The 12,076-nt window shown below is 38.3% G+C and overlaps 1 protein-coding gene across 1 annotated transcript in view; it reads left to right on the top strand.

The window, feature by feature from the left end:
• Positions 1-12,076, top strand: part of SPK1 (guanyl-nucleotide exchange factor) — a 70,426-nt gene that overhangs the window by 43,274 nt on the left and 15,076 nt on the right. Inside the window, exons 19-22 of the mRNA XM_088964465.1 lie at positions 8,379-8,523; positions 9,334-9,460; positions 10,818-11,011; positions 11,750-11,880. Of these exons, the coding sequence (XP_088820591.1) occupies positions 8,379-8,523; positions 9,334-9,460; positions 10,818-11,011; positions 11,750-11,880 (597 nt within the window). The remainder of the gene's footprint in view (positions 1-8,378; positions 8,524-9,333; positions 9,461-10,817; positions 11,012-11,749; positions 11,881-12,076) is intronic.

The raw sequence follows: 12,076 nt of genomic DNA, 5'->3' as shown, positions 1-12,076 counted from the left end.
GCTAGAGGAAATCTTACTAAGGGAAGACATTGGTTGGAGACAGAAATCCTGGTGCAAGTGGCTAAAAGAAGGGGATGGTAATACAAAACATTTTCATGCATTGGCAAATGGGAGAAAGGGGACAAAACCTATGTGGCTAAATTGGAAGTAGAATGCCAAGAGGTAACCAATCAAAGTGATACTGGACTTGAATGATAGAGTGGTTATGGAGGATCTTGATTGGACTTGCCTAGAAGATACAAAAGCTTGTTTGTTGGAAAGAAATTTTGAAGAAGAAGAGATAAAAAGGCAGTTTTTTCAATGAATAGATCTAAAGCCCTTGGGCCAAATGGTTTCACTATGGCCTTCTATCAAGATTTCTAGGAAATTGTGAAACAAGATCTAGTTGATGTGTTCATTGAATTTGCGGAGAAGGGTTTCATTAGTCCAGGGATAAATGTGACCTTTTTAGCTCGTCCCCAAAATTCTTGATGCTTGCCACCCAAAGGATTTCAGACCGATCAACTTAGTGACCAGCTTGTATAAGATTATTGCTAAGGTACTCTCCGCAAGGTTAAAAACAGTTCTTCCTGCCTTAATCAACCAGCAACAAGGGGCTTTTGTAAAAGGGAAACATAGTTGATCAAATCCTCATTGCCAATGAATGTGTGGAAAAAATGAAAAGACCTAGGAAAGAAGGCTTTATATGTAAGTTGGACCTTGAGAAAGCTTATGATATGGTGGACTGGGCATTTTTAATTGAGGTAATGGAATTTTGTGGTTTCGGGGAGAGATGGTGTAATTGGATCTTTGGATGCATTAAGACTTGTCATTATTCAATTCTAGTCAATGGGATTGTGAGAGACTTCTTTCCAGCTTGTAGAGGTTTGAGGCAGGGAGACCCCCTATCACCCTTTCTCTTCACTCTAGTTCCGGATGTTTTGAGTAGTATGATCTATAAGGCTGAAATGGAGAAATTTGAAGGACATGGTGAGGAATTTTGAACTTGTCTCTAACCTTAAGATTAATCTTGAGAAGAGCTGTATTGGGGGAATTGACATGGAGGAAAGAGATCTTATAGTTGCAAATGTCCTAGAATGTTCCATCTCAAGTTGGTCTCTGACTTACTTCGGACTTCCCCTAGGTGCAAACCCTAGAGAGACTAGATTTTGGGTTCCAATCTTTGAGAGGTGCGCTAGGAAACTAGCAAGTTGGAAAAGAAACTACATCTCTATTGGGGGTAGGGCTACTCTGATTAAGTCCACACTTGCTAACCCGCCAATCTACTACTTGTCGGTCTTTTTGATCCCTAAAAAGGAGATAAATATGATAGAGAAACTGATGAGGAACTTTTTGTGGGAATCATGAGAAGGTAAAAAAGATCACTTGGTTAATTGGGAGATTGTGTGTGGAGGTTTAGAAGTAGGAGGATTGGGAATTGGGAATGTGGATAAAAAGAACTCGTCATTGCCAAGAAAATGGTTATGGAGGTGGCCACGAGAACGGGATAGACTCTGGCGTAAAGTAATAACTAGTATACATGAAAGGTTGGGGAATGGCTGGGATGCATGTGTCTCTAATGGGGCTACGTTAGCATCTCCGTGGAAGGCAATTCATCATATTTTGCCCACTTTCCTCCAGTTTGTCAGGTATGACGCTTGTTCAGGGGATACTATTAAATTCTGGGAGGATATCTGGATCAGGTCTTACCCGTTGAAGGATCTCTTCCCATCTTTATACTCAGTTTCCTTGTACAAAATTGAATGTATTGCCAAATTTATTGCTTCCCCAGTTCTCCCAGTGGACCATAATTGGGACTTCGACTTTTGTAGAGGGTTAAGGGGTGACGAGTTTAGGGCTTGTACGGAGTTGCTTCAATTAGTTCAAAATGTATGCCTTGATCCTACTAACTCAGACAAGCATATTTTGGCCCCTCAACCTAAGGGTCTGTTTTCACATGCCTCCTTCTTCAAGTCTGTTTGTAATTATTCCCCCTCTCCTTTGTTCCCCTTGGAAGAGTTCTGGTGCAAATCCATTCCCCCTAAAGTAAGAGTTTTTTGTTGGGAAGTAATTCATGGAAAAATTATTACCTTGGAAATGCTACAGAAGAGGAAACCCAATTTATGTCTCTCTCCTAACTGGTGTGTCTTGTGCAGATCTGATAATGAGAGTTGCTCTCATTTATTGATTTCCTGTTCTTTTGTTGCAGATATATGGAATTGGTTTTTTTCTTTGTTTGGGTGCAGGTGGTCCTTAGCAGCGGAGGCTAATTTTTTGTTTGATCCTTCTATGTTTACTTGGCCAAAAAAGAGGGGAAGGATACTGTGGGGGTGTGTCAGAGCAGCCTTGGTTTGGACTATTTGGGAAGAGAGGAATATGAGAATCTTCTCTGAGAAGGAGGAGAAGCAAGGAATAGATAAGGGACTGTGTGATGATTAGAGTGATTCATTGGATCAGTTCTATGGATCTGTTTTCTTAAGTTTCTCCTAGTGACCTGTGGAGAAATTGGGAAGGAGTGACAAGAAGTTCTTCCAGAAGGGAAAGGATAAATGCTGTATGGCTACTACCCCCGCCTGAAAACTATGTGAAGCTGAATTTTGACAGGAGCAGCAGGGGGAATCCAGGACCTGCTGGTATAGGAGGGGTTGTGAACTTGAGGATAGAATGGATGAGGAGATTGGCTAATGGGTTAGCTGATACCCTTGCCAAACAAGGGGTAAATAGACAATCTTTGTTTTGGGCTCAACTGTAATATTTTTGCAATAGTTTATGTTCTGCTTTTGCTTATAGAGAGGGAGCATCTCGTGCCTCTCTAAGGGGATGCTTGTAATGCCTAGACCTTCAGAATTAATAAAATCTATCCTCATTTATCAAAAAAAAAAAACATTGAAAGGTTAGTTATTGAAGGAAACTCAAAGTTGGTTATAGGTTGGTTGCAGGACAGTGGGCTTTGGAAGTTTGCTAATGAGAGAAGGGAGTTCGAATGGCTAACCAGGGCTTTAGAAATTCAGATTCAATGGGTGAAGGGAAGTGCAAATACACTTGTGAATACTCTAGCAAAATAAGGGGTGGGAAGGATTGATCAAAAAAAGGGGGTGGGAAGGGATTGAATGTTGTGGGCTGTATTGTAATTTTTGCTCTTGCTTTTCTTGGGGAGAGTTAAGACATTTTGTCTCTCCCTGCAGTCTCCCCCTGTGTAGCCCCATGAACTGCACACACACACATGTATGTCTAAATTTCAATTTAATTAAGATCAATACATGATTGTCCATAAAAAAAGTTTAAACAAATGGTTAATGCAAATATAATGTACTTCCACTATAGGTAAAAGAGTTGAGATCTTCAATTTTTTGTAAATATGCAACTTGATAACAGTCACCAAGAGTGAGTTCTTAGAATTGAAAATGAGTCTCTAGGTTCAAGTCATAGAGAAAGTGGTTGAGTGTGTTTACTTATGGAAGTACAATAATGAGAGGAGGAAATTCAAGTGGCTGGTGCGGGAGATGGAGGTTAAGATACGTTGGGTTAAAAGATCGGCTAATTCCCTAGCTGACGGTTTAGCTAAACAAGGGGCAGAAAGGGATTCACTTTTTTGGGCCAAGCTGTAACTTTAGTGTGTTTTCTTTCTTTTCTCTTTTTTCCTTTTCTTGAGGTTCTTTGTTGCTCTTGGAAGATCAACGTGTTTGTCTTCCTTTTGTAAATCTTCTATTGATGAATTAATGAAAGTGTTATTGATAAAAAAAAAAAAAAAGAAAGTGGTTGAGTGTCTCAGTTGTCAAATTATGCATTTAGACCCAACAACAACTAAACCAATCTATACAATCCATTAATTTTATTAAAACACCCTGTAGAATGTAACTATGGTTGTGGTTTGGCTAGAAACATCGCAGTTCTTTTCTTTCTTTGTTTGGGTGGTTGACTGGGTGCTGAAAAATGTAGTCTCCTTTGGTTTAGTACCTTTGTGGGAGGGTTATCCCACTACAACTTTTTATCATTCATGGGTTTCAAGGTATGGAAAGGTAAGAAGAAATGTTTGGTGAAAAAATATGGAGAGCTTGAGCATAGATTGTTCAGCACTTGAATGGTCATCTTAAGTTCCTTTTCCATGGTTTTAAGCCAGATTTCTGTGTTCCCTTTTTAAAACATTATTTCTTAATGAGAAAAAGACAAGTGCTGTAATTTTTTGGTTTATCCCTTGTAATCATTCATGGAGAGAGAGAGAAGAGAAGAGAGAAGAGAGGAGAAGAGGAAGATACAATTGAGAGTCTCAAAACTATATCTGGCGGCAGCCAGTTTGTTTATTTACATTAACTTAATATAAAAGAATGGGAAATTACAAGTATGCTCCTGGTGGCACTCCCTGGTAACAAGCTAATAAGAAAGAAAGAAACTAACTGGCTGACAACATCTTAAGCTGACAGCACACTAACAGCAATTGTAAAATAACAATTAAATAATCCTCACAACACTCCCCCTCAAGTTGGGCTGAGTATGTCTATCATGCCCAGCTTGTCACATAACTCATTGTGCCACGAGTATGGAAGTCCTTTTGTGAGGACGTCAGCAAGTTGTTCCTTGGAGTTGACATAAGGGATGCAAATTTCACTTTTTTTTCCAATTTTCCCGTATGAAGTGTTTGTCCACTTCATACGGCGTGTACGTTGGAAGACACGAAAGGGAGCAAGGTTCAGAATAGAAGGAAGAGAGACATGGCGAACCTGGACCTGCTTCTCCTCTTCCACACTACTCTCCCCTTGAGGAGAAGCAGGGAAGAACAGTTCTAACTCAAAGGACACATCCATAGACACAAAAAATTTATAACTAACGGGATCAAAGCACCGATACCCTTTTTGAGAGGAGGGGTACCCTAGAAAGATGCAAGGAATGGACTGAGGGTCTAACTTACCCCAAGACGGAGACAAATAATGGACAAAGGCACAACAACCAAAAACTTTCATGGGAATGGAAAATAAAGGGGACTAGGGGAACAACAATTGATGAGGGGCCATGTAGTTCAGCACTCTGGAGGGCACGCGATTGATGACATAAGCAACTGCAAGTATAGTATCCATCCAAAACCTTTTTGGATCGTTCATGTGTAACATCATCCCTCGAGCTACCTCAAGGAGGTGTCTATTTTTTATTTCTGCAATACCATTTTGTTGTGGTGTTCTTGCGCATAAACTCCTATGAATAGATCCATGGGAGGCAAAGAACGCATTGAGCTCACCATGGAAATATTCCTTTGCATTGTCTGATTGAAAGATATGTATTTCAACATGGAATTGTGTAAACACCATCATCTGTAAGTCTTTCACAATCTTTGGAACTTCGTCTCTACTGCGCATAGGGAATACCCATGTATAGCGAGAGAAATCATCAATCAATGTGATAAAGTACTTATACCCGCCCTCAGAGATTATAGTAGTAGGCTCCCATACATCAGAATACACAACATGAAAAGGAAAACTTGATCTTTTATTATTTGAGTGAAAAGTTATTCTACATTGTTTGCTCAACTGACATGTTTGACACTGAAACTCTGACACTGAACATGACTTAAATAAAACTGGAAACAAAGACTTTACTATTTCAAAAGAAACATGACCTAACCGACCATGCCAAAAAAAAATTTGACTCTTATTTGATTGACTATATGACTCTGAGGACGACACCGAGAGACTAGCTGTGCTGTCAAGAATGTAGAGACCATCCACTAGGCTCCCTCTACCAATCGTCCTCCCAGAAGTTAGATCCTGAAAAACACATGAACCGGGAAAAAAGGTTACACTACAATTTAAAGAGTTTGTGATACTATTGATTGAAAGTAAATTTATAGGAAGTTGAGGGACATGCAATACACAATTCAGGTTAAGGCCATGGGGAAGAGATATTGATCATTGGCCTGTTATGGAGGAGAATGATCCATTTGCAAGCCTCACTTTATCCCTTCCTGACAAAAGGCTAAGTCTGAAACAAGTTTGGCTTACCGGCCATGTGGTCAGAGGCCCTTGAGTCAATGATCCAAGGGAGTCAGTGGTAGTGGTGACATGGAATGCAAAAGCCGCATTACCTGATGTAGATGCAAATGGAGTAGGAGTACCAGTAACTAAACTATCCATTTGTCGCAAAGCCCTACCATATGACTCCACGTGATCTCTGAAGGAATTCATGATATCTTCCTTGGGGTCAAAACCAGTAAAGTGGTCCTGAGTAATACCAACAGACTGAGTATCTTGGGTTGCCACATGTGCTGCATTATGTGTTGTATTCGACTTCTTCTGACCTTGTACTCTACCCTGCTCTTGGTTCTTCACTGCCCACTTGGGCTTCCCGTGAATCTCCCAACATGTCTCACGTGTATGTCTCAGCGCCGACAATGGGTATAAAACAACTTGTCTTTATCATCAGCCTTCTTGGAGTCACTTTTCTTTCCCATATTGTTACTACCTATTGCAGCCAATGCTACCCGTTGCTCCCCCTCAGTTGTAACCATCACACTCCGCTTACTTTCCTCAGATTGAATGAGGGCATACACCTCTTGAACCGAAGGCAAATCTTTACTTCCTAAGATCTGAACTCTCAAGGGTTCATAAGCAGGGTTTAGACCCAACAAGAATGCAAAAACTCGCTGTTGAGAAACTAACTTCTTATAGGCCTTAGCATCATCATCATCATGCTTCCATTCTATAGCCTGATAGTGATCCAATTCTTTCCACACTGAAGTAAGGGCTGAATAATAGGTAGACAAACTACGAGTCCCCTGTTTACAGGTTGAGGATTCAGCTTGCAACCAGTAAATCTTGGCATAATGCCTTTGCTCAGAATAGGTGGTTTTGGCTTGTTACCAAATCTCACTAGTGGTGTCTACCCACATAAAGTTCTTCTTCACATCAGGTTCCATGGCTGCAAGGAGCCAAGACATCACCACACTGTTTTCTTGGTCCCACCTATCATGTTCAGCTATCTCACTCTTGGGTTCTTTCACTCTTCCATTATTGTAACCAGCTTTTCCCCTTGCTGTTACATAAAGTTTTACACTTTTAGCCCACTCCAGGTAGTTTAGACCATTTAAAGGGGTAATGGGCATGGGAAACATCATGTTTTTACCTCCCATACCAGCTGTGCTACGGATTGGTGTAACCCCCGATGAGGCTGAATCATAGTTTGCCATTGAGGGAGAGAGTCTACACTACAAGAACCAGAATTACAAGTGTACCAGACCAAATCCCACACAACTACACAACAACCACAATCAGAATACTAAACCCCCAAGAAATTTACTTCTGGAATGAGAGAAAAAAAAAGCTGCTGAGATCAACCCAGTAGTGGTTCAGCCATTAAAACAGCCCAGTTATCAGTCCAGCAACCTGCTGTTAGAATAGTATACTAGCAGTTCGACTACAGCACATGCTTACTAACAGTCCAGCATCTAAACGAAGGTGTCCAGCAACCAGCCGTTAGAATAGTATACTAGCAGTTTGACTACAGCACATGCTTACTAACAGTCCAGCATCTAAACGAAGGTGTAAAACTAAAAAATAAGGCCTTCACACCATTGGCCACAGAAAAAAACACAAGAGCACATACCCTGTCCAGCACCTGTACGAAGGTGCAAACCCAGAAATTAATTTTCACAGCATCAAACAAAGAGAAGGGAGTCTTTACTGCATTACCCTTCTTCTGCTAGGGTTTCCTTGGTGTTACGACCAATGAAGAACCCAAAGGAAGTAGCCGCAAGTGGCCTGACCAGTCCGGTTAGGTTTCTCTGTCTTCCACGTCCAAGAAATCAACGAAAAAAAGGAACTGAGAATAGCCCAGAATGATGCTAGGTTCAGATGAGAGAAACAGTTTTTTTTTTTACTCTCCAATGCAATTATGCAACTAGGCTTTTTTTTCAGATGTTCTATCAGCTAATTATGCAATAATCACTAAGGTTTTCAGAACTAGGCCAAGGTTTAGCTGTAATTAGTTATTGTAAATTGTGTATTACTGTTAATGCTGCCACATTGATGGTTTTCTTCCCATGGTTCTACTCCCTTTTTAGCTGTTGACATCTATTGTGCTCTTTGGTTCTTGAAGTTGGTAGTTGGTACCACACGGCATGACAATTCAATCACTTTATTTGCAGTGTTTTTTTTTTTTTTTTTTTTTAATTTCCATTCTTTAATGATTCATCCTAGGTATTGGACTTTGGGACTTTTGTTTAGCATGCTACTTGTTGGGATTTGGCTTGATGAGCAACATGTGTGAGAAATATTTGTTAAAAGGATTTTATGTCTGACAAAGCACCTGTTTTTAGGTGTCCATGCCACATGACATAAAAACACATAAATGCTTTGGGATGTGCCTATTGCTTAACCTTATCAGCTCATTATCTGATATTTGGTGTTCTGTAGGGTACAACAGGAATCAGCAGATGGTGCTGAAAGAAACCGTTTTCTTGTTAATTATGTGGATTATGCTTTTGATGACTTTGGGGGTAGACAGCCACCAGTTTATCCTGGCTTATCCACGGTCTGGGGCAGCTTGGCTCGCAGCAAGGTATATGTGTTGCCTCTGATTTTGTTCATTTTTATGGAATACTACACATTTGTTTGTGTGTAGGCTTATGAACTATTATTTCATTGCCATTTTATTTTCTGTATTCTTGTAACTTTGTAGTGGAAGTTTTTAAAATCTTTGTGAGAGAGTAATTGAGACTCATGTCCCAATGTGTATGGTACTTGTCTTATAATATGGATGCTGGATGCAACACTGCTGAAAACTCTAAAATGTATTCCGTTTGTGAATGTTTTGGGAATTGTATTCAATATACTTTAATACTGAAATTATAAATTATAAGTTTTGTCTTGTCATATTTGTATAGCTACAAGTCAACTAAAATATGTATGTGGTTCAACTCATGGCCGACTGGCCAGATTCTGCTAACTTCTTGTCCTAAAAGTAGGGCTGCAAATGGTATCCGATTGTCCATTATTCGAATTTGAATTCGATTCTATTAAGGGTGATCCAAATTTGACCTGTTTATTTAATTGGATCAAATATCCATCCACTCCTATCTGATCCGATATAATCAGATTTGATGTACACACACACACTTAAAATTTATAGTATATCTATAAGTACTGTTAGTTTGAATGTTTTATTTTCACTAAATTGTCATTGGCTCATTTTTAGTTTATCTCATTTATACTATTTAATATTCTGATCATTTTGAGATACTTAGTTTATGGTCTAGATCTTATTAAAACATAGTTGAAATTAAGTAAGGGTAGTTCTGTTCAATTTTTCTTTATTGGTTTGAAATTTCCCTTGCATTTATGAATTATGCATGTTTCTTATGCTTTGCAGGCTAAAGGTTACCGTGTTGGGCCAGTTTATGATGATGTGTTAGCAATGGCTTGGTTTTTTCTAGAATTAATAGTGAAGTCAATGGCGCTAGAGCAGACTCGTCTATTCTATCATAGTCTTCCTTTAGGTAGTTTCTATAATCTGCTATAGGGCTTTGATATATCAATCAACCGGTTCATCTAATACAATTTTATTAGATTGCATATATTGTAAAAACATGCTTTTAGCAGTATTTTTGTTATAGTTGTATTTGTTATATTTGTTTATGACAAGTCAACTCATTAATACTGTTTTCTTTAAATGTATATGCACTGTCTGATCCAAACATTCTCTTTGAATTAAGCTTTTTGTGCCATTTTTCTATGTCTAACTTGATTTTCTGAACTTTGCAGTTAATGCCTTTATTTATATGTGATTTTAATTATTGCATCTGGTGCTTGCATAAAATTTGGAGAGTGCATTATGGTTGTCTATAATTGTTGATAAAACTCAACTGACTGGGTTGTCTTCATTTTGGGGACACTTACAAGATGGCATATGAAAGGTTTGATCTGTTGTAATTGCATAGCCTTATCAAGAAGTTTGAAACATTAGTGACTACATTGAATGGATTGGGGTGACAGTCATAACTATTTGTATTACTTATGGCTTGCTGTGGAGACACAAAAGTTGACTCTCCTTTAGGGTCTGAGTTACTATTTTGTTGAGAGAGAAGTTTCTATCTCACCTTACAAGGTCTTTTGATTTGTTATCCACTCCTTGAGGCAGGGGATTCATGAAGAAGATGGCTCACATGGGCTCTACAACATGCAATTTGTTAAGAAAAATTTCTAGCTTCTATTATGAATTACTTGTTTGGCAGAAAGAGGTGTTAATTGCATGGGGTTGTAAGGTGTGCCCTACTGTGTTTGACTGTTGGTTATTGATGTGTATTTTTAGTGGAGAAGCTGGAAATGGCTACTTCTACTTTCATTGTAAGGAGAGATCAATGGGCTGAGTTGATTTTTTTTTTAATAAAACTATTTGACCTGTTAGTGTAAAGATACATGTAAAAAATTGACTGACATGTCATTAACTTAAGGAAAAAAAGGTTTAGAGGTATGTTCTGTTCTTATAAGATCAATTCCAAAAAAATAAATCTGACTGTTTGAAGTGCTATTGAACTTTAAAGATGCTTAGATATTATAAAGGTAAAGTAATATTGTAGTTTGGGAATTTCTTTATACCATTCCTTTTTTTTTTTTTTTTCTCTACATGATAGGGTATTCCTGCTAAGTGATGGCTTTATTGGACCTTGTAATTCTGTTCTTTAAGATTATGTTATCTATTTGTTTATTTCTGTCACGGGTGAAAAGCATCAATTTGCCATTTTGTTGCTGTCTAAACTTGGTGATGCAATTTCCAATCTTTTTTCTTTTATGGGTACTCGTGTATTTTAAGAAATAAATGTCTAGTTTTGTGAACATCTTCTGTTTGTGTAATAGGTGAAGATGTTCCACCATTACAATTGAAGGAAGGTGTATTCCGATGCATCATGCAGCTGTATGACTGCCTACTTACAGAGGTGCATGAACGCTGCAAGAAGGGGTTAAGCTTGGCAAAACGTTTGAATAGCAGCTTGGCCTTCTTTTGTTATGATCTTTTGTCTGTTGTTGAGCCTAGACAGGTTTTCGAGCTGGTGTGTATGCTTTTACTTGAAAAGTTCTATTTATTTATTTATTTTTTGATTGGTTAAAGTGTTCTTCATTTTTCTTTTGGTTGCTATACAGAATTTGATTACCAAAAAAAATATTCTATCCACAAGCTGGAAGTTTCTCTTAGGTCTAGTTCCTGTAAAACTTGTATTTATATTGTTTGTAAGTTTTGTAGGACCTATACCATGAAGTAGAATTGCAACATAGGTTTATGTGATATGGCTACTTGGTATGGGCTTGAGAATCCAGTCTGATTGAAATTGCATCAAATGACAAAAGGGTTCCTGGAAATCAAACAAAGGGGTCAATTGGGAAAAGGAATTCCTTCTAAGTGATAATTTGGAGTCATGGTTTAGAATGTTTGAATACTGTCCTGAAATTTGGTATCAGAAAGTATGAAATCAAAGTTGCCAGCTAAGTCACTGTGGGTGTCACCCAGTGGGAAAACCTAAAAAGAAACATTGATTTGCTATCATATTTCTTTTCTGGAGACTTGTCTTTTCTCTTATTTTTCCTTTTTACTGCAGTTATTAAATATTATTTAGCTGTGACTTTTCTTTGTTGTAGCTGTTGCAGTCTTTTCATCTTTTTTTATATAATCTTTTTGAAAATTTCAGATTTGACAGGTTCTAGTTAGATACTGCAGAAGCAGAACCATTTCCCTTCCTCTTGTTTTTTCCATTCATTTCTCATAAAATGAACTGTTTTTGGTTTTTTCACAGGTATCATTGTACATGGACAAATTCTCTGGGGTTTGCCAATCTGTTTTGCATGACTGCAAACTTACGTACTTGCAGATATTATGTGATCATGATCTTTTCGTGGAAATGCCAGGGAGGGATCCTTCTGATAGGTACCCGTTTAATAAAATTTCTTGTTTGGTCAGTGTCATTTTCTTCCTTTAAGCAATTTTTGATCGATGACCCAGTACTCTCGCATCCTTTTATTAGAAACAAAATGTATTTTGTTAAATCAAGTGAAAGGAATGATGTCAAGAAATGTCATGGTTTATCACTTCATCCGATTATCACTAAAAAACATGCTTGGAG

This window comes from Nelumbo lutea, chromosome 1 (genome assembly GCF_056320005.1).
Source record: "Nelumbo lutea isolate HS-2025 chromosome 1, American lotus-T2T, whole genome shotgun sequence".
Taxonomy (NCBI): Eukaryota; Viridiplantae; Streptophyta; class Magnoliopsida; order Proteales; family Nelumbonaceae; genus Nelumbo; species Nelumbo lutea.
The sequence above is the reverse complement of the archived record's forward strand: the minus strand, read 5'-3'. Positions and strand labels throughout refer to the sequence as shown.